General features: G+C 39.0%; 2 protein-coding genes across 4 annotated transcripts in view; one reads left to right on the top strand and one right to left on the bottom strand.

The window, feature by feature from the left end:
• The first annotated feature begins 2,135 nt into the window (after nt 1-2,135).
• Nucleotides 2,136-23,862, top strand: part of LOC129752380 (uncharacterized) — a 238,786-nt gene continuing 217,059 nt past the window's right edge. Inside the window, exon 1 of one of the 3 annotated variants that reach the window (XM_055748168.1) lies at nt 2,136-2,260. The gene's annotated coding sequence lies outside the window, so the exon portion shown is untranslated. The other 2 variants (XM_055748171.1, XM_055748169.1) reach the window with 2 other exon arrangements.
• LOC129752144 (uncharacterized) lies at nt 2,367-11,072 on the bottom strand. The gene is made up of 3 exons (XM_055747938.1): nt 10,583-11,072; nt 4,742-10,481; nt 2,367-2,409 (listed from the first exon to the last, which is right to left on the bottom strand). The coding sequence occupies exons 1-3, from the start codon at nt 11,070-11,072 to the stop codon at nt 2,367-2,369; spliced, it is 6,273 nt and encodes a 2,090-aa protein (XP_055603913.1).

The following is a 23,862-nucleotide window of genomic DNA, read 5'->3' on the forward strand; positions in this document are numbered from 1 at the left end:
AAAGTTACTGAGGAAGTCGATAGACAAATAATGAATCCAAGTGGTATCAAAACTGACTCGATCTCGTTTAGCAGAGTTGAAATCACAGATGAATCTAAAATTGCATAGAAGTTTAATGACTTCTCCATCGATAGAGTCATGGAAATTCACGACAGTATTCCAGGAAGCTTTAATTATTATTATTATTATTATTTATTAGAGACCTTTTTTTTAGCTCTAATGGTTATTTGAATAAAATAACTTGAAACGACGGAGATTTTAGCACATTTGAACCCTTAAAAAGTCAAGAGTACACTGAAACAGTGAACAGTATGAAACCCATTGGCGGGATAGATGGACTAAGAAGTGAGAGTTCGTATCAATAATACAATTCTCAACTGGTTTAGGAATTATTTGGCTAACAGAATGCAAAGTACTAAATTTGGTTCACCTCACTCGTGATACAGAGAAAATAATTTAGGAGTCCCCCGAGGAAGTGTATTGAGTCCATTGTTATTTATACCATACATCAATGACCTGAAAAAATACTGGATGATTATAGGAAACCACAAAATCGGAGAGTGTTTAAACTTGTTGATTGATGATCGTGCAATCGAAAGAGACTTGGTTCTAAAGTTACGAAAAAATTATAATTTTTAAGCACTAGAAGATAGGCTCTAAGGATCGATAACTCATATTGATCTAAAATGTACAGGGAGGTTTGAGAGAAATAGGGTGGGATTAGGAAACTATGTAGAAACTGTATTCTTTTGCCGGCCGGTTCACATATACACTCACAGCTTATTTTGGATGGTGGTTTTTGTCATCGGTTGAAAAAAAATGTTTTTTTTTCTAATGCCGATGTACATCCATACACATCACTCAGTACATTATTTGACAATATCCTTGCTGGCTTATTGTTTCCATCCTGTTTTGTCCTGTGATAGGATATGGGATATGTTTTATTTGGTCTCTTTCAGACATATGCTTTGAGGTTGCGCTGGGTGGAAAATGCAAGTTATTATATAAAAACCTTGTGAATGCCGATACGGCATAGAATCTCATACCGATAATTCCACCTCAAAGGACGTACATTATTGGAAAAGTGTCTAATTTATGAGCGAGAGGAGCAATTTTGTTATACCTTATCTGGTTGGAAGCGGGGTTCTTTTCCTAGGCGGTGAATCTAAATCCAAACTGAAGACATAAGTCTGGGGAAATTGTGGTGTTGTTTGAATGTGTAGTTTCTTATGCATGGGTTCAGGCTCGTCTGCTGGTGAGGTTCTTATTTCGTGGAGATGTTGCTGGTTACTGGTGCTTTGGTCGATTTATTGGGTGGTGTTTAATTTGACTGCGTTCGCGTATCTAATAGCATTGTTGCTCGTGTGTATCATTCTTCGGGCCTCATTGATCGGGGTATTCTTATCTGTGCTGAGTCTCAGAGCTGATTATTCTGCTGTCCAAATGGGGCATTTTCGACCCAAATCAGAATGAACTGTTGTTTCGCATTTTCCACAAAAGAGTTTATTTCATGGCAGTTAGCACTATCGTGATTTTGTAAGTAATTTCTAGATGCCAATTGATTTTTTCACCGGTTTTTAGGATGATCGTACTGCAAACATTATCGACATAACAGAGGCTACGAGCAATAAATCCGCGGAACGACCATTAAAAGTTTGGGAAAATTAATATTAGAGCCAATGGGACTCTTACGGTTAATGGGTTATTAGGCTGAAAAGTTGGCCTAAAAAGTCTGTTTCCAAATAACACGAGAAAAAGCTCAGTATTTACCTGTAAAAATTATCAAGCTACTTTTTCTGTAACATGTTACCTACTATTTCCGTTAGAAAATGATTGACTAGTGGTATAGAATCTCACGTGGTGTTCAAAACTTTAACCAATGAATTTCCCGTTCGAATGTCTTTCCGCGCCAATTTTCCTAAAAGCTCACCCAAAACAGCTGCGCGATAACCGGTGGAAACATTCTCCTGTCGGAATTCCTTTGCGAGAGAAAACCGACCGAGCCGAGTATAACCGAACTGTTCCGTCGGTTTTGTCCGACAGGCTCCGCGGTTGGCAGGCAGCTTCCGAACACGACACCGAACCGACGACACGGCAGGGCAGGTTGTTTGTCGTTACCCGATGTGGGACGGAATCTGATCCACGACGGGACGGATCAGTCTACTTCTGGACCGTGGCTCGTAACGTTGTTGGAAAACAGGAATTTTCCGCGGTCGTTTTTTTGCGGTACTTGCTTCTTGTTCCGGGACCCTTCGACCGGGTGAGTGAATGTCGGCAAGAACATCCGGCGTTTGGCCTCCGAGTTGCTGTTTTTTTTTTTCCTTAGACGTGTTCTTCCCGGCGACTGGCTAGTGTGTGGTCCTAGGTCACGGAAGTTTGGAGTGTGGTGCCGTGGCGTGGGTGTTTAGCCTGGAAGATTGGAGAGAGGAAGTGAGCAAACGAGATTTTACCCCAACACAGCTGATGTGCGTGTATAGTTTTCCTTTTGAGGGGTAGTTACACTTTACTACTGTTTGTAGTTTGGGGGTAGGGCATCCCGGGATAGTTTCTGGATGGTAAAGTTTGAAACTTGTGGCCAGCTTGTCGATACGTTGCGTTGTGTGGGGAAGCTTTTGCTGAAAGTAAAAGTTTTTCAATCGACTAGTGGTGGCTGACTGGGGTTCATGGAATATTTATACGTAGTCCGAGGGTTTTGTTACCGTTTTTCGTTAAACCGGTCTGTTGAAAAGTGGATGATTTTTCTTCGTGTGAGACAAGCCCATGTGTATATCAACCGAATGTTAAACTAGTGCGACAACAAGAAATCCCATTGTGCGGATAATGAGTGGAAAAGCGAGGATTGGGGAAAAGTCGTCGTCGTCTGTGTTACAGTTGATTATTTTTCTACCCTGAATGTAACTAACTTTTTTCCATCGTCCTCATCATCTCGTTCTCGTTTTTCCAGTGAGTTTAGCTAAAGAGTGCGGTATTTGCTATATTTTTGTTTTTCATTAGTTTTTCTGCTTCTGGCACTCGTTGCTGTTCGTCGTTCACCTTACCCACGAGAAGAAATCGAGTCTGTTGTGGGTCGAGGCTGGTATTTTCGTTTCGTTGTTTCCGAGAATGTTATGAGAAGGACCGCCACCAAGGATGAGGATGATGGTGTGTTTTTATTTGTTCGCTACGAGAGAAGCCGAGAAAGCTCTTAGCCGGGTGAAATACAAGAAAAATTGGGTGGGGTGGCGCTTTTTTGTTGTGTGTGGTTGGATAGACCAAATAAAGTGAACGGTTCTTTTCATTTAGCTTTAATTGCTGAAGTTGTAATTTTACTCTCTGTGCCTTTGCACCGTTGTCGTCGTCGTTCTTGAGAGGTTTTATTTTCGCCTTTTCTTTCCTTTTCATTACCTTTGGGTGATATTTTCTGCTGCTGCTGCTGCCGGACTAACGAACTAGTTCGAGATGACAATTATCTAGTAGGTACAATTGAGGTGGTCTTCTTGGGACAAAGAAAACTACCGCAGCATAATATGTGATGATTATTATCGCCAGCTGGGAAAACCGTCTAATCATCCTTATTAAGGTCCTATCAGCTGCATAGAATTGGTGAGTAATAAATGAGCTGCTTTTTGTTTGAGAACTGTATTAATTTACTTCTGATTGTATGTTTATTTTGATGGAGTTTGTTTTTGGACATATTGATTCGATAAAATTTATCAAATAATTTTAACGAATCCTCAATCATACAGAATGACCGTTTTACAATAGATGTGATCAACTCTCCTGAAAAACAAATTCAATAAAAAATTTTAACCAAATATATGAAAAAATATAACAACTTTGTCACTCTTGTATCACTTCACTGACTACATAAATACATACATTTAAATTCCATCAATCGTCTTCGAGATATCGAGCTATCTCTAGAAGACGAACGAAGGATCCGGAGTTCAAGGGATACTAAGCCTAAGACAATTTAGTTAAATATTTCACACTCTTTTTCTTGTTATGTAGGTACCTTCTTCTTTATACAGTACCTAACGAGTTTTTTTTTTCGTTTTTTTTACTTACAAAATGTCTCAAAAACCCATTCAGATAATCAGGATAATTAAGTGACACTTTTCCGTGGTGCGATTTGGGTCAAATTTGGCTAATATCCTTCTGGTAGGCCTCCGTTAACAGTGTGCCTACAGCTGATAAGACTTGAACAATTCTGTTGCGGATATGGTTGAAGCGAAACACCGATTCTCGATAGCGGATGCTTCAAACTGCAAAGTGTATTTATTAATTACAATGGGTTTATAATATCATGATTTTCAAAGTAGGTAACTTACAATTTAAGTGTGCCTTAGTGGTATTTCCACACAATTTCAAATATTGCTCAGCGGTTGGGCAATTTAATCTCCAATAAACTATCAAAGCAAAAAACGTTTGTTAAGTATTTCATCTGGCTATTCAGAAACGAGTTATCTGTGGCCTTACCGGTAAGGTATAAACTAGTTTTCTAATTTCCCTTTTAATTGTGCAAATAACTGTTGTACTACTGTAACGCGTAATGTAAACAACTTCAGTCTCTTCGCGATGCGGCTAAGGAAATTAATGTTAAACAGGTAAGTTTTATAAAAAAGTAATTTTAGTAAGAAAGAATACCTAATCCATCTAATCGAACACGTTTTACTATCATTGCACGCCCATTTGACGTCTCTCAATTGTTTTTGTTCCTATCATTCCTTAGTGATCGATTGGTGAAGTCGCCGAAACTCACTTATCAGACCTCGGCACAGTGGGTTCGACAACATCCCCCTCCCCGTGTAGTCTCGGGGACTTCCGGTCGTCCGTATCGTGCCGTGCTTGAACATCAAGAAGTGCTAAAATAGTTGCGGGGCGACGAATGATTCCGTTGCTAGTTTGAACCAGCGCTTGTCGCACTTGGCCATCAGCTCCCTGGTAAACTTCCAAAATGCGGCCACGTTCCCAACCATTACGATGACTTTTGTTGACCACAATCACCAAATCTCCAGCTCCTAATGGTTTTACTGAGTCAAACCACTTTGTCCGGCGTGCAATCGTGGGCAAATATTCTTTAATCCATCGGTTCCAGAACAGATCAGCTAGCGTTTGCACACGCGCGTCGGATTGAATAAGGCTAGGCGGCTGCGTAATACCCTTTTCTCCGTATAACAAGAAGTGATTTGGAGTGAGGGCTTCCGCATCGGTATGATCCAGCGGCACATATGTCAAAGGTCGGGAGTTGACGATCGCCTCCGCCTCCAGAGCAACCGTTTCCAGGACTTCATCACTAGGATGCTGTTGATGATTTCCAATCGCTTCCATCGCTTCCTTTATGGACCTTACCATCCGTTCCCAGGCACCGCCCATATGAGGGGATAGGGGCGGGTTGAAATACCATTGAGTATTTGTATTGGTAAAAGTAGCTGCACATTCTTCATTAATATTTTTAATCGTATCCCGCAGAATGTTACTGGCGCCCCGAAAATTGGTACCATTATCGGAGTACACGGAAGATGGTGAGCCACGACGTGCTATAAACCTTCGTATTGCGAGTATACAAGAACTTGTTGAGAGGCTACTAGCGATTTCCACGTGTACCGCTCGAATGGTGAGGCAAGTGAAAAGACACACCCAACGTTTCACTAAACTACGACCCTGTTTGGCCATAAGTGGTCCAAAATAATCCACTCCTGTGTGGGTAAACGGTTTTATGTATGGTGTCAGTCGAACTGCCGGCAGAGGAGCCATCCTGGGCGGGTGTGGTCGTGCGTTGCGGACACGACAAACCATACAATTCCTCGCTACTCGGCGCACAGCTACGCGCAAATTGGGAATTCGAAACTTTTGGTGGATCTCGTTGCAAATCGTTTCGTTGTTGCGATGAAGGAATAACTGATGATAGTTGAGAATAAGCAGATTGGTAAGATGGTGATTCTTCGGTAATAAGATTGGATATTTCATTTCAGTTGTAGCGCTAGGAGCGGCCCCTATTCTACTATCCATCCTAATGACACCCGCGTGATCCATTATAGGAGAATAAGGATGTAACTCACTAGTTTTCGGGATATCTGCGGACTTCGTTCCGTCTAGGTGACCTTGCAGTATTGCACATTCTTCTGGATAGACTTCGAATTGGGTTTGTTTCCATAGGAACGTTTCTGCCTCTAACAGTTCGGCAGAACTAAATGAACCAGAAAATGACATTTTTTTAAACCGTTTCGCCGCTCGTAGAAAACTTGCTGTAGCCCGTAGCAGTCGGTTCCATTGTGTGAAGCGTGTAACGTCAATTAGTGCAGCCGGAACTTCAGCGTGATGTAGAAATGCGGATCGGAGCTCGTCTTCCGGGGAAGAATAATTCTTACGATCGGATGGCCAATTCTCTTCGGATTGATTAAGGAAGTCGGGCCCAGTAAACCAACGATTATTAGGACTAAAATTGGGCCCATTTCCCCATTTAGTGGCGTCATCAGCAACATTTTGTTTGGAAGGTACGTGATGCCATTCAGAAATCGATGTCTTAGCCAAGATTTCACCTACACGATAGGTTACAAATTGATGATAGCGTCGGCTGTCTGATCGTAGCCAGGCAAGAACGGTGAGTGAATCGGTCCACAGAAATTTGCGATCAATCGGGACCTCTAAAGTTTCCAACAAAGTTTCCATCAAGCGAGCACCCATCAAAGCTGCTTGTAACTCCGATCGAGGCATCGATATCGGCTTTAAGGGAGCTACTTTGGTTTTGGCAGAAAGCAAGGCACAATGAGGACGTCCTTCATGCATATGACGCAAGTAAGCTACGCAGGCGAATGCGGATTCGCTGGCATCCACGAAAACGTGCAATTGCAGTCCGTTGAGACTTGAACTTGAAATTCCTGGAAAGAAGTAGCGTGGAACACTGACTTCGTTGAGTTTTGGTAAAAGTTTAGTCCATCGGTTCCATTTTGCTCGCAACTCTTCAGGCATAGTATCATCCCAGTCCGAGCCATATTTCCAGAGTTCTTGCATTATAATCTTGCCGTGAACTACAAAGTGAGCAATCAGTCCCAAAGGGTCAAACAGGCTCATAACTGTTCGCAACACTTCTCTTTTAGTCGGTGTGTGCTCTTGATTTATTATCTGTTCGATAGCTGGCTGCATAGAAGTGCTAAAGGTGAAAAGATCTTGATGAGGTTTCCACAACATTCCCAGGATTCGTTCCGCCTTTTCCGGTTCTTCCACACCTGGCTCCAGATTCAAATGTTTGATGTCGAGAGGGCAAGGGGCGCCTATTTTCTCGAGAACTTCCGGTGCATTCGAAAGAAAGTTGCGAATTTCAAACCCTCCCCGCGCATGCACAAGACTGACTTCATTTACCTGTTCCACAGCTTCCTCAATTGTATCAACACTGGCAAGATAGTCGTCGACGTAGTGTCCATGAACGATGGCTTCAGCAGCGCGTGGGTACTGTGCAGCATGTTCGGCTGCGTTTCTATTTTTTATATATTGGGCAATGCAGGGAGAGCAGGATGCGCCGAATGTAGCAACGTCCATGACATAAATCTGAGGCGTTTCTTCCGTTTGGTCGCGAAACAGGAACCGTTGAGCCTGCTTATCTTCGGGTCTTATCTTCACCTGATGAAACATCTCCTTGATGTCCCCGGATATGGCAACACTCCTTTGGCGAAAACGCAGCAGAACAACTGGAAGCGACGTCACCATATCCGGTCCCTTCATTAACATGTCATTGAGCGACACTCCGTTCGTTTTGGCTGCAGCATCCCAAATCAAACGCACCTTTTGGGGTTTCTTAGAATTGCGCACTATTCCCAGTGGCAAGTACCAGACTTCATTCGGATCAGTCTCGATCAATTCTTGATGGGTGATTTTATGAGCATAGCCCTTTTCCAAGTAGCTGGCAATTTGAGTCCGGACAATTTCATAAAGCTCGGGATCCTTTTGCAGGCGTTTATTTAAGCTAGCCTCGCGACGTGCTGCTGTGGGAAAGGTGTTTGGAAAACAACGGTGTTTGTATTTCCACAGCAGCCCGGTTTCAAAACGATCGCCTACACGTCGCGTGGTTCGCTGCAGTATTTCCAATGCCGCTTTTTCTAAGGTGAAATCCGGCTCTTTAATAACTAAAGTTTCTTCCAATTTAAGGAAACGACCCATCAAATCGTGTAGCTGCTGGTTTCCAAATTGTTGCTCCAAGTGTAAATTTAAGCTTTCAAAGTTCTTGGTTGTATTAATCTGCTTACCGTACACGCACCATCCCAGTCGTGTCTTAGCTGCTATCGGTTCGTTGTGGCGACCTTCCCGGAGGGTTATGGGTGTTAAAAGACTCACGTGTTCAACTCCGACGATAAGCATTGGTCTGACGTCGGTGTAACTGTTTAGCGGAAGACCCTTTAAGTGAGGAAAATTGGTCTGCATCGCATCGTAATCGAATGATTGTTTTGGTAACTTTAATTGCTCCACAGTTCGAACGTTTTTCATCGTAAATCTTTTTTCAGAATGCTGGCCAGAGATTTGCACGGAAATTCTTTGGGATCCCTTTTCCTCACGTGAAATTTCGCTGGTCCAGGTCAGCCACAGTGGTTCGTCGGGTCCTGTGATGCCCAGTTTCGTTGCGATAGAGGCGTCCATCAACGTCGATGAGGATCCATCGTCAAGAAACGCGAAAGTCTTCACGCTTTTTCCATTGTGGTGTAAGTCCACTGGTAGGTATCGAAACAGTACAAATGATGACCCGTAATGATGGTTTTGGTAGGAACACTCTCCCTGGGGTCTGGATGTCTCTTCCGTTTTTCGCGCATTCTTAGCGGCAACTCCGGAGTGTAACAAGGCGTGGTGTCGATTCCTACAGCCTTCAACGCCACACACTCTTCTAGAGCGGCAGGGTCCTTTCTTATGAGGTACCAAGCAGGTTTGACACATTCCCCTCCGCTTTACCGCCGTCCACCGCCCATGCAGGTCCAGAGTCTGGAATTGCCCACAGTACATAACTTCGTGGCTGGGATCATTACAGTAAGAACAACGCTTTGCGGGAGTAGGATCGCCTTCCGAATCGTCATCGACCGCTGAGTTTTCTAGATGGACGTTGAGTTTTTGTTTATCGCGCCCGGGTTTCCCTGCCTTCTCCATAGTAAACGGCATACCGTAAGGCATAACAACGTCAGAGGCCGTTTCGATCTGTTCCGACATAAATTCACTAAAAGTCGCCAGATTCACTTGAGAAAACTGTCGCTTATAACGCGCCCATTCCATTTTTGTTGGTGGTGGTAGTTTTTCTACGAGCTCGAACAGTAACATCGGATTCCATATATGTTCCGCCAAATTTGCGACGCTCATTTCGTCTACGGCATTTCTAACGGCAAGCCCGTATGCAATAAGCGACCTTAGATTTTCCTGTTTAGGCGGGGGCGTACGACGTAGCTTTTGCAACATAGAAAAAAGTAAAATTTCTGGGCGTCCGTAAAGCATCTGAAGTGTGTCCATTATGTACGGAACAGAGTCTGGGAACTGTAATTTACTTTTCACTGCTTCTAATGCCTCACCTTGCAAGCATCGCTGCAATCTGGCTAGGTTTTCGGCATAAGTGAAACCACACAATTCTGTGCTATTTCTGAATGTTCCAAAAAATAGAGGCCAATCATGGGGATTGCCTGTGAAAGTTGGAAGTTCCCGATTCATTATTTGACGTGCTGCAAGTTGGGAATTGGTGACGGCCTGATGCGGTAGTTCCGTTGGCCCCGTTTCAGGTCGTTGAAAGTCGGTCGTCGAATTCACATTTTGAGATGCAGTCCATTCGGGATGGTTGAAGAAGGATTGCACATTCGGTCGAGTTATACTCACAGGTCCATGATTAGCAATTGGAGCCGTCTTGGATTGGAGGGAACTTATGACTGTCGGTATAGGAACGGAATTGCCAGGTTGTGTAATCCAAGTAACTTGTGCAGTGTTGTTGATGGGGACATAAGACGGATAAGGGGGATGCGCTACTCGAGAATCTCTGTAAGTGGATTCTCCGGAATGGTGGAACTGCGAATTTACACTTGAAGAGAAGGAAGCAACTGGGTATGTGTGAATACCTTGTTCCTCGGGTATAGCGGACAGAGGTCTTCGATCACCCACGGGAAGAATAGGATCTCCTATTCCGGATATTCCTGACAGACTGTCAAAGGATACTGGAAGGCCACTAATATCTGTGTATGGAACGCCTTTGCTTGCGGAAAACGGTAGAGGTCCTGCCAGTTCAGTAAGGCTAATCGATGTCGGTTCGCCGAGATGCGTCGCAGTAGAGCTCACCTGTGCCGTTCGAGAGAGAAAGGTCTCGGGTAAACTCACTCTCGGTACCAAGCGAGATCTGCTAGTCTCAGTAGTTTGCAGGGTTCCTATTCTTAGATCCGACAAACTACCGCACAGACTAGGGAGAACTACGGCGGGAATGGTGGGATGAGTGGTGCTGGGATATCCTTCGCCAATAGTGTCGAAGCAGACCTTGCATGTGGTCTCGGCTTATTGGTAGTAGGTTGCGGTGGAAACTCCCATGCTTTTACGCGTTCTGCTGTTTCTTGCACAGGTTCCTGGGTCAACCATCCCTCTACCATCCGCCTACTTCTGCCACGACTGGAATTACTCTTGTCACTTCTGTCGCTCGGAGATCCTTCTCGTCGAACTTCGTATCTTTGCTTTACATAATCCTGCTTTATTGCTACTCTTTTCCTACGGAAGTCTCTCCTTTCTGCTTCCTCTTCATCTAACGCCTGTAGCTCTATCTGCTGTTGTTCTTCCAGCATCTGTAGATTTTCATCCACGCGTGACGATCGTCTACTGGTCCGTGAACGAGCTAGTGATGGATTCTTCAAAGCCTTATCTTTAGCACAACATGTGTTACACTTCCAGGTTTTATCCTTAACTGACGCGGTTACGCCAGCACAGTCGAAGTGGGCCCACGCTGAGCAATCGTCGCAACCAACAAGGTTAGCGGCACTATCCGAACGAGTGCACATGAAGCAATTGTGTGCTCCAGTAGCTTCAGCCCCGGTGACGGTGGCCTCCGTTGGTTGGTCCGTCTCGGGACGAGCATCGCCTTGGGTATTGACCATGGTAACCGATTAAATTTTTGAAGATTGTTGCGGATATGGTTGAAGCGAAACACCGATTCTCGATAGCGGATGCTTCAAACTGCAAAGTGTATTTATTAATTACAATGGGTTTATAATATAATGATTTTCAAAGTAGGTAACTTACAATTTAAGTGTGCCTTAGTGGTATTTCCACACAATTTCAAATATTGCTCAGCGGTTGGGCAATTTAATCTCCAATAAACTATCAAAGCAAAAAACGTTTGTTAAGTATTTCATCTGGCTATTCAGAAACGAGTTATCTGTGGCCTTACCGGTAAGGTATAAACTAGTTTTCTAATTTCCCTTTTAATTGTGCAAATAACTGTTGTACTACTGTAACGCGTAATGTAAACAACTTCAGTCTCTTCGCGATGCGGCTAAGGAAATTAATGTTAAACAGGTAAGTTTTATAAAAAAGTAATTTTAGTAAGAAAGAATACCTAATCCATCTAATCGAACACGTTTTACTATCATTGCACGCCCATTTGACGTCTCTCAATTGTTTTTGTTCCTATCATTCCTTAGTGATCGATTGGTGAAGTCGCCGAAACTCACTTATCAGACCTCGGCACAGTGGGTTCGACAACAAATTCCATTAATCTGAACACCCACATTTCAGACTCTACTCCAATAATGAACTTCCTTGGATGTGGAATCATCGTTATAAGATTCTATGCCGGATCGACATTAACAAGTTTTCTAATAACTCGCATTGTCCTCCCAGCTCAACCGATAGAGCACAGGATGGAAACAATTAGACAGCAAGGATATTGTCGAAAGATGTACCGAGTGCTGTGAGTGGATGAAAACCGGCATTAGAAAAAAAAAATTCTTTGTTTCCCATCCACGGCAAAAACCACCAGTCAAGATAGCTATGGGTGTATATGTCGGCCGGACATAGAAAACAGTTTCTAGTTTCCCATTCCCACCAAATTCCCCTCCTATTCTTACCCTTTTCCCATCGAACCAAAGGAGAATGAAAAAATACACCGGCCAAACGGCAGACGGTCAATGCAGTGCGTTTTAGAGCACTGGATAAGTTATCAGACTGTCAAGCGGAGATGAGATGTTGCTATGAGTTCGATTCTCACTTAATTTTTTTTGTTGGGATAAATTATAAAGAGTGTTACGCTTGAAGGTAGTGGCCATGCATCATTTTACTGGGAGCACGAGTTTTTATGCCAGTAGTGCTTTCCCAATCATATCATTTTTGGTACAGTACACTTCTAAGCGCATTTTTGACACAGAGATTTGGTAAATGGGCATTGCATTTTAGCAACATCTTCTATGGGTTCTTGGATTTTGGGAAATTCCTTTCTATATTGCCTTCAAGAGTCAGTGAGGATTAGGGGGGGTTCATTTCTGTTCGCATCAAGCCTCTGCTGAAAAAAATATGCTATCGCTTGGCAAGTTGCGACTGATTTTCCAGGGTGGCAGAAAAATTCCAGCCTCAGTGTTGTGATTATCTTCAGAATCGTCAGTGTTTTTTGTTAGTTGATCACTCAGGTGGTAGATCATTTTTTACAAATTGCGTTCCAAGGCACGGTGAGCCACTGCGTTTGCTACTCTGGGTCTATGGGAACATTTGGTGACTCATGATGTAGGGATACATACATCATAAAGTCCACCTGGGGTCACTGGTCATAATTCTAATCCGGATCTGCAACGAAGGCTATACCCGTGATGGGAGACCATGCTCGGCAATACTACTTCACGGCAATACTCGTTTTTTCGTTCTTCATCAGCAAAGCTCTCCCCCTCTATTGTCACGATTCGCGACTCACTGGTCAACTAGTCGTTCGCAGCTACTCGTTGACGAAACGCGTCTCTTCGTGACTTGAGACCGGGTAACTGAGATAAAGAGAGAGGATACGTCAATGATCACATAAATTGTGTAGCCAATGATTGAAATTGTGAGAGAAACCAGTGCTCAGAGAGAGAGAGAGAGAGAGAGAGAGAGAGAGAGAGAATGTGCGAATTGATGCAAATTGCAGTTGTGGAATTTTGATCATTACCGTTCCAAATGCAAGGAACTCTCTCTCTGTATTGCAATTCTCCGCTTGAGACCCTCATTTACTTCGCCTTCTTGACCCGATTCGAGACGAGATTATGTACCTTGCCTCTCCTCTTGTCTTGAAAGCTCTCTCTCTCTCTGTCTCTTGACCCAATACGAGACGAGAACAACTCGCCTCTCCTCGTGTCTGGAGATTCACACGTTTTCCACTCCTAATTGTGTTCTCCGTCTCAACTCGTTGAGACTCAATCTGATGTCTGGGCGCCACATGTTTTCGGCACAAGGCCCTCTTCTCTGCCCGTCGTGTGCCGATCATATCCGCTAATCGGGGCCAGGAATCTCCCCAAAAAGTACACCGATCAACACGACCCCTCCCTCTACTGGTTGTCACCTTGAGCTGTTTAACACTCTATCCTTCAGTAGTGGGAGGTCAAGGCAATACCAATAGATGAGACCACTTTCAGCAAAACCTCCCATCCTTACGATCACAACTCGAAGCCTGAACTCACCTCTAACGACTTGAGAACCGACATCTCCTCGCAATGACTCAAGATTCCCTCATGAACCTCTCTTCCTCGCGACTCGTGACCAGATCTCTCCTCTTACGAGGTTGTTTATTAAAACACGTTTTTCGATCGATCAACTGTCAATTCACTTCGATCGATGCTTTTTTCCGCCAGTCGAATACCTAATTGCGCTAATCGTTGCACAAGCAATAGACGAAATTATAGACAACCAGACTCAGCTAAAAGAGATTCAACTGGGCTGATTGTCTGACTACTTCGTTGTATGTAAGAATTTCTTCCATCAAATCAATGTTGCAGCTGGTCAGCCTGACACCATAAACTAACTTGGAAGTAACCATAGAGTTTTCGACCTAAAAAAGGGTTTTACGGTGAACTCTTCTCAGTTGGTATCCGAGTATTTTCAGGATTCTGATACGATTTTCACAGCTCCGTTTAATTTGTTGCAAGAGCACGCCTAGCACTTTCATGGTTCTAGTTTGTGGTATGGGTTCTTTGATCAGCTTGATCGGTCTACCTCGCTTTATATGCTTAATTCTGCATATGTGCAATAGTTTAGAATTCGGGATCGACAGCCTGAAACCAACTGATGTAGTCCATTTGGCAACAGGTTGTCAGCAAAAAGTTCTGTGTTTTTGCAAAAAACATATTCTGACTTTCTTTGATTTTATCCAAAAATTCTGTGATGATTTTCTGTCATGATAATTCTATAAATTTCATTGAAATGTCATGAAGCATTTGGTCTTTTTAAAATTTTATCATTTTCTGAAAATTTTAAATAAGTAATCCCAAATTTATACTGACATAAAAATTATGGTCTAGAAAATACTTATACAATTTTAAAAAGATGTGAATTATGTGAATTTAAAATAATATCTGTTTTCTGTGACAGATTGTGTAATCAAAATTTGCTCGAAATTCTGAGAAGATGAAAGATTTTTCGGTAATTTTGACAACCTTGCTTGCAGCTGCTCTCAGCTCTTGGCGTAATTTAATCCTATCCGTACCCTTGGAGATCAGAAGCACTCCGCGGCCTATAGGAGAGTTTCGACGTTACTTGTTCCTGTAACGTACACCTTCATTTGTTCTTTAACAATTGTGATTGATTATTTGCCTTGAGTGCAGTCAAAATAAGTGCAGTAAAAATTGGTCCTCGCTGAAAACACGGGCTGTATTTATACACCAATGGAGATTATCAACTAACTGATCAATCTCGATGGATTTCCTCAATAATTTGTGAACTGGCGTACAGCTTTCCATAGGCCTCATGAGAGTAGCAAAGTTACTCATGAAAATAGCTACAAAGATCATCGTCGTTCGGTATTAAAAGGGTTAATAAACTTTAAGAATTGAGAAAAATTTAGAATTATGAGCTAAGGTTACAAAACATTCTTTTTTGTGAATGTTTATTGTTTTCTCAATTCAAAATCAACGAATGAATGAAACTATAAATTTAATTTCAGTTTTCTTTAATATCAGTTTTTATTTTCTTCAACTCTTGATAGAATTTTTTATCTTTTTTTATATCAGTGTTTTTTTTCTGTCTGTCTGTCTGTTCCTTAGAGACTTGGAAACGGCTGTACCGATCGACCTGTAATCTGGTAACTGGTATTTTTTAGGACCGGAAATGGTTTTATAGAAGTTTCGAACCTTTCACCCTTGAGAGCGGAGCCCCCTTGCAAAGTCAACATTTTTTACTTATTTTGTGAATTTTAAAATGATTTACCATAATGGTTGATAAGTGATGATTAATTTAGTGATTTATTGTAATTGAATGTAAACGAAATAAATTTAATGCATTGTTAAGTCTGAACTGTCTTTGATATTCTGCGGCAGGCTGGTTAACATTTTTAGACCGTTGTAGAAAACTGATCGTTTTGTCATTTCCTTTCTCGTCTTCGGTAATCTGAAATCATGGACTCTTCTCGTATTGTAGCTATGTAGGGCTAGGTGGGGTAATTATGAACAAAATTTCTTCATTTGGCACACTTACAGCCACCATATGTTAATTTCTTATCACAAACTTTGAAAAGCTACCACCAATGAATGTTTCCGTGCTCTTCATCATTCTGTAGAAAAACTTTTGCTTTTTGGTCGCAACCTCTGTCCTTGGGACGTCTGTTCATAATTACCCCGTCTGTTCATATTTACCCCACTCTCTAGGGGGTAATTATGAACACGGATTACGAGCTTGGTATAAAATTTTTGAAAAGTAACAGTAGTTATACGTTACATTTATCCATAGTAAGCAGTGTATGGTGATTTTTTACTTAAAAAATTATGTTCATAATTACCCTAAACTCTGTTCATAATTACCCCGAACTATGTTCATATTTACCCCGAGACTTGTCCAATAAGAGTTTTATGGTGTCAGAAAATCTCAATTCAACACCAAATAATGAAAATAATTAGCAGTAACAAGAAAATGGGTTGTTTTATAAAAACTCAATCCAATTCATGTATAAAAGATGCAAAACAATAGAAAAATAGCTAAATATTTAGTGTTTTTTCTATTTATTTATTTTTCTATCTATTGTTTCGAGAGTTTAATTTCTTTGTTACATCTTTTACGTTTTGGTTGGTTTCTTTTTTCCGTTTATTTACGTCTTTACAGAACATTTTATTTGATAGGACCTCTCCATACGTGTGAAATTTTAGACGAGTTAGACTACTCGATAGTTTTTACATCGGTTTAAAATGTCCTGCGCAGCAAACATCAAATCTTCAACAAAATGTCGTGGGATAGGCTTTTCACGTACGTGCGAGGTATCATGAAATTGAAACCTATACATATATAGGAAATTCGAAAATATTCTAAAAGGGTTGTTTCACAAAAACACTTATTAAAATCTTCTTGGATCAGTGAACAGTCTTTTTTTACAATTCTTGTCAGTTCTATATGATTTAAAAAAAAATTGAAGTACTACCGAAGTTTTCCTCAACAAACTTAAAGAGAAAATCTTCAACCAAAAGATGTTCATTTTGCACCAAATTAAAAAAAAATATTCGAACAAATTAACATTGAAAAAAGTATCTATCAGGTATCAGAAAAGGGGTAGGCTTAAATTAATATTGAAAAAAGTATCTAAGTAAAAAATTAGACTGCAGAAAATAGATTTTTCCGGATTTAACACATAAAAAAATATTTTTTGTTGAAATTCTAATGTTCTGAATAGCAGCACGTTGTCCAAACATTCAGGAAAATTGATCTTTGCTTTGTGGACTTATTCACCAATTGAATTTATCAAAGTTTTTCATATATTTTACTGTTTCCACAGAGTTTTGAGGTTCATAATAATGTTAAATTTCACACAGTTATGGATAAAAGCTCGATCAGCAAACCTTTTGTAAACAAAGGGGAATTTAATTTTTAGTCAAATTAAACATTTCTGCACCCATAGAAGAGGTTGCAAAAATCCAATGCCTTTTTAGCAAATCTCTGTGCCGATAATGCTCTGAAATCTGCACTGTGCCGAAGACGGTATGTTTGAAAAACCGTAACTGGCATAAGGACTCGGCTCCCAACCAAAATTATGACCACTACATTCAAGCGAAACAAGAAAAACATTTTATGGGATTTCCTTCCTATTGGATAATTCATCCCAGAAACAAGAAAATAAAAATTAAAACCACAGCGCTGTAATGAGAATCGAACTCACATCACCAATTGTAGCGTATTGCCAGTCCGACATTCTAACCAGTGTACTATTCGAGCTTCATGCAGGACGAGGTATATTTGTCATAGGCTTTCTGTTACCGATCAATCACAAAAAACGTACAACGGCGGCTTCCCGGCGTTTGGCCTTTTTTCAATGCATTCCTTTGTCTTAAGATGGAAACGGGAAAGGGAACGGGAGTGAAGGAACGGGAAACCCATTGAATGAGAACTGTGCTTTGCTTACTGCCTGCTATTACATACACACGCTACATATACACAGCTGCTAAAGCCGGGCAGGTTGGCCGGTGTTGTTTGCCGGTGAATTGAAGGAATGTTTTTGTTGTTGCTTTTGCTACATACACACGCACAGCTTAGCCGTGTTTGTCGGTTGATTGAATTAGAAGGATGTTTTTTTTGTTGCTTTTGCTACATTCACACGCACAGTGCTCGGTTCACTGGCTGCCTGGTGTTGGCCGGTATTTATTTCCATCCTTCTTCGGCTTGTGATGCGATGGGGAGGGACGCGAAAACGTTTTTATTTTGTTTCATTCAGACATACGCAATTCGGTTACGCTGGGAGGTTAATGCCGGTGGGCGCAAATCGAATCAGTGCCGGTCGCGTTATCTTCTTGTACCAATGATGCTATGAAATTGACTACACGCCATTGGCACAGAGGCTGAATTTTGGGTGTGGTCTATAACCTTATTGTTTATCAATTACCAAAAAACCTGGTTTTGGAAGCAGGTAAAACCTGTACTCGGTATAAGAGAACTATTCCTGGGATACAGGTTTTCGGTTTTGGTGTTACCGGTAAAACTATTGACTGCCTTTTTTATTAACAAAAATCGAGTTTTCAGCACTATTTATTTAAACAAAATAAAGACTTGTTTAAATTTTATTACAGATTTAGCTTTTTTCAAAATTTCTGTTCTATTCACTTTTTTCCACTTTTGAAACTTTATTTTCAGTTTAAAAAAAATGGGGTTCAAAAGTTTTTGCAAAGACTGAAAAGAACTAGTAGAGCTTTTTTTCTAAATCCGAATCTCAATTTTGGAAAAAAAAATCAATGTATCAAAAATTCAAAACTTAACACATTGTAGACCTAATTTAATTATGAAATTTATTGAATTTGGTCCAGTGGATTCTGGGGTATAAATGCCGAGTGTTGATGTTTCCCGGCTAAGATTTCTTCACGGTCATTAATATGTTAAGATGTTATAGAAAGGGGGGGGGGGGGTTAGTAGTTTTTTAAGAAATTTCTTACAAGGGGAGGAGGGGGAAAGGGGTCTGGAAATACTTGGGTAATTAGTGAATGGCCCCCTAAGTTGATGAATAAATCATTTGACCATTAGAAAGCATTAGAAATGTCAGGAAATGCATAAGAAGATGTGTTCATAATTACCCCATAGGACGGAGACTATGGGGTAAATATGAACACTCATCTGTGAACCAGTGCGAATAAAATTTTTCAAAATTTCTTCAAAATCCAGACAAAGCATCATAAACTGCATGTAAAACAGTGGATAACAATATTCTAACAGGATTTCCTATGATCTGATATTCCAAACATTGAACACTTTCCGAAACGATTTCCGTTTCACGAGGTAATGGTTTTTTAAAACATCTGAAATGATATCATTATGATTTGAGAACAGATCGGAAACACCTTACAGCTATCAATCGGGTGTTAAACTACCACTTTTGGATCTTTTGGTGTTCATTCATCCCCCACAGCAGCGCGTATGGCACTTGTTCGGAATTACCCCGTGTTCATAATTACCCCACTTGACCCTACATCGTTGCCGTACTGCAGACCGTCCATTAAGTAAGCATGTAATGCAATGCATGTAAATTGGATTAATATGTTTTAATGTTATGAAATAAATTTTCGCTACAAATTTGTCAAATGAAGCCGAATCCGTTCGCGTCCCGGTAAAAGAGCAATAACAACAAACCAGCAAAATCAAATTGTTTCGATGATTTTGATGTTCTGAACGTTCACCTGCTCGGTAGAATAAGTCATTTATCCGATCAACTTATAAGAAAAACGCATCCGTGAACAACAAAGTCCTCTAAGTTTGGAATAATTAAAAACCTCCTACATCCGACTCTTTTCATGAGTTCTGCAGAAATGTTAGAAAAAGAAGATCTTCAAAAACTTACTCATACCATAATGCTAAACGACACCAAAACTTATTTTTTTTTAAATTTTATAAATGTATAAATGTTTTAATTTTAAATAAAATATATGTTTACAAGAGCATTGAGTGCATTTTTGCACTTGCACCATTGCATTTTTACCTTGATCTGATAGTAGCAGATCATGTTTCTGCCATGTTTTTACATAAAATTTCTCGGATTTTCCGGCTTGGATACCGTCTTATTTTTTTTTGGTTATATTAGGCTAAACGCAAGCACAACTTGCTTCAGTATTGGATCCACCTATTGATCAAATTCGAAGTCATTTTCAAATGGTGTTTTTTTTTAAATTATGTTGCATTACCAAATGAAATAGAATATTCTGTATTTTTGAAACTATGTATTTTCACTCTTAAATGCAGGTGTTCCTCAATGCAGTACGCTTGTTTCATTCATGCCGAACTCCCAGCAAGAACCAGAAATCTAGATACAAAAAAAAAACATAAAATTCCCATTTATCATTTTCTTTACGATTGTAATGTCTCAATCCCATTTCGCGTGTCCCGTTATTTCTTATTTGTTGCTGGTTGTGAGCCAGAAAACCATTCGGTAAAGAGGAAAATGTAGAAGTTTTGTAGCAAAAATATGTTCCGCTATAAAGCGTAAAACTTTCAACATTTAACACGTCGACCACCAGCTGCCGAGTAAGTTGTAAGCGCCAATTTTGTGTCCAGTACAGAAGGAACATCTTATTCACCATCCAGAACATCTTCCGATTCCGACTGCCAACAAAATGAATAGAAATAAAAAAGGGGGGAAAATAAATGCCAGATAGGTGAGGGAGTTTGGAGTTTGGGGGTATTGCAGGAAAACAAGCGATAACAGATGTTATCCTTCGACGTCCCTGGCCACAGTTTTGCACCGATTTTTTGCCCATCCTCGTTCGACCGAAAAGTCGAACTCAATTTGAAACCGTCCCGGCAGTTGTGGGAAAAATCGAAAGACCCTTCGAGAAAAGGGCCCCCCAAAATGGCATTTAGGCGACCATAACCCGCCCAACCTTTTATTGTCAGTTGTGTGTGTTGTGCATTGGATTTCTCGAGACTGGGATGCCGCACGAGACAAATATGGCGAGTGAAAATCTTGGAAGTTCTTTATGGGACCGAGGGCAGCTGCTACTGTTCCGAGAAGAAGCGCAGATTCATTCTTTATGGACCCCGGACGACGAAATTTTCCATCATTCAGAAGGTGCCGAGGGATGATAATAAGACGAAGACGAAGACGAAGACGATGCCAACGACGACGGAACTCCGGTATATGTGAATATTTAATTCAACAGCGTCGGGCTAATGAATTATTCATCAGTCCTTTTATCCAGTCAGTGTTTAACTTTGGTGTATTGGCAGTTAGGGGCAGTGACTCTCAGATTGATAAAATGGAAAACACTGTTCTTGAAACGAAATTCAGTAACAGATTATTTTAACATTCGACTTAACTCGATTTAACAAAAATTTTCAAAACTTAACAAAACTTTACAATATTATGAGAAAAATTAAAAGAAAATAAAAAATTTTACAGTTTTTATCAAAATTTTTAAAAATAGACAAAAAAAAAGACAAAAATAGCAATAAAGACAAAATTGACTAAAATGACAAAAATTACAAAAATGACAGAAATGACAAAAATGATAAAAATGACAAAAATGACAAAAATGACAAAAATGACAAAAATGACAAAAATGACAAAAATGACAAAAATGACAAAAATGACAAAAATGACAAAAATGACAAAAATGACAAAAATGACAAAAATGACAAAAATGACAAAAATGACAAAAATTACAAAAATGACAAAAATGACAAAAATGACAAAAATGACAAAAATGACAAAAATGACAAAAATGACAAAAATGACAAAAATGACAAAAATGACAAAAATGACAAAAATGACAAAAATGACAAAAATGACAAAAATGACAAAAATGACAAAAATGACAAAAATGACAAAAATGACAAAAATGACAAAAATGACAAAAATGACAAAAATGACAAAAATGACAAAAATGACAAAAATGACAAAAATGACAAAAATGACAAAAATGACAAAAATGACAAAAATGACAAAAATGACAAAAATGACAAAAATGACAAAAATGACAAAAATGACAAAAATGACAAAAATGACAAAAATGACAAAAATGACAAAAATGACAAAAATGACAAAAATGACAAAAATGACAAAAATGACAAAAATGACAAAAATGACAAAAATGACAAAAATGACAAAAATGACAAAAATGACAAAAATGACAAAAATGACAAAAATGACAAAAATGACAAAAATGACAAAAATGACAAAAATGACAAAAATGACAAAAATGACAAAAATGACAAAAATGACAAAAATGACAAAAATGACAAAAATGACAAAAATGACAAAAATGACAAAAATGACAAAAATGACAAAAATGACAAAAATGACAAAAATGACAAAAATGACAAAAATGACAAAAATGACAAAAATGACAAAAATGACAAAAATGACAAAAATGACAAAAATGACAAAAATGACAAAAATGACAAAAATGACAAAAATGACAAAAATGACAAAAATGACAAAAATGACAAAAATGACAAAAATGACAAAAATGACAAAAATGACAAAAATGACAAAAATGACAAAAATGACAAAAATGACAAAAATGACAAAAATGACAAAAATGACAAAAATGACAAAAATGACAAAAATGACAAAAATGACAAAAATGACAAAAATGACAAAAATGACAAAAATGACAAAAATGACAAAAATGACAAAAATGACAAAAATGACAAAAATGACAAAAATGACAAAAATGACAAAAATGACAAAAATGACAAAAATGACAAAAATGACAAAAATGACAAAAATGACAAAAATGACAAAAATGACAAAAATGACAAAAATGACAAAAATGACAAAAATGACAAAAATGACAAAAATGACAAAAATGACAAAAATGACAAAAATGACAAAAATGACAAAAATGACAAAAATGACAAAAATGACAAAAATGACAAAAATTACAAAAATTACAAAAATGACAAAAATTACAAAAATGACAAAAATTACAAAAATGACAAAAATGACAAAAATAACAAAAATGACAAAAATTACAAAAATTACAAAAATGACAAAAATGACAAAAATGACAAAAATTACAAAAATTACAAAAATTACAAAAATGACAAAAATGACAAAAATGACAAAAATGACAAAAATGACAAAAATGACAAAAATGACAAAAATGAAAAAAATGACAAAAATGACAAAAATGACAAAAATGACAAAAATGACAAAAATGACAAAAATGACAAAAATGACAAAAATGACAAAAATGACAAAAATGACAAAAATGACAAAAATGACAAAAATGACAAAAATGACAAAAATGACAAAAATGACAAAAATGACAAAAATGACAAAAATGACAAAAATGACAAAAATGACAAAAATGACAAAAATGACAAAAATGACAAAAATGACAAAAATGACAAAAATGACAAAAATGACAAAAATGACAAAAATGACAAAAATGACAAAAATGACAAAAATGACAAAAATGACAAAAATGACAAAAATGACAAAAATGACAAAAATGACAAAAATGACAAAAATGACAAAAATGACAAAAATGACAAAAATGACAAAAATTACAAAAATTACAAAAATTACAAAAATGACAAAAATGACAAAAATTACAAAAATTACAAAAATTACAAAAATTACAAAAATTACAAAAATGACAAAAATGACAAAAATTACAAAAATTACAAAAATTACAAAAATTACAAAAATTACAAAAATGACAAAAATTACAAAAATGAAAAAAAAAACAAACATGACAAAAATGACAAAAATAACAAAAATGACAAAAATTACAAAATAGTAACAAATATGACAAAAATGACACAATTATCAAACAAAAATGGCAACGAAACGCATAAAAATCTTCCGAATTGAATTTGGGCAGCACTGACCTTTCATTCCAAACTGTTCGACTTATCGTTTCTTATTCTTGGCCGAAAAAGGCGAGAAAAGAACTGTCGAAAGCTGGGCATCGTACCGAAGATAAGCAACCGTATCTATATGAACTTCTATACGATTATACATCGACGAACGACCTCACATTGTGGGAATCTCGAATTTGAAAGCAACCGGAAGCTGGGCATTTTGGCGAGAAACTCCTTCATCATACCACCAAGCCGTGCTGCAGGTCGGATGAAGGATGGAAGGTGCCAAGACTTCTTTAGATTTGGATCCTTACAGATGTGTGTCAGACAGAAGGCATTTTTGATTGTTTCTAGCAAGATAAACTCAGTCCACCCACACGGAGTAGGAACACGTTTAACTAGTTAGGCGGCCTTTGTGGGTTTGATGATAGGCAACTTGTC

This window comes from Uranotaenia lowii, chromosome 3 (genome assembly GCF_029784155.1).
Source record: "Uranotaenia lowii strain MFRU-FL chromosome 3, ASM2978415v1, whole genome shotgun sequence".
Lineage (NCBI taxonomy): Eukaryota > Metazoa > Arthropoda > Insecta > Diptera > Culicidae > Uranotaenia > Uranotaenia lowii.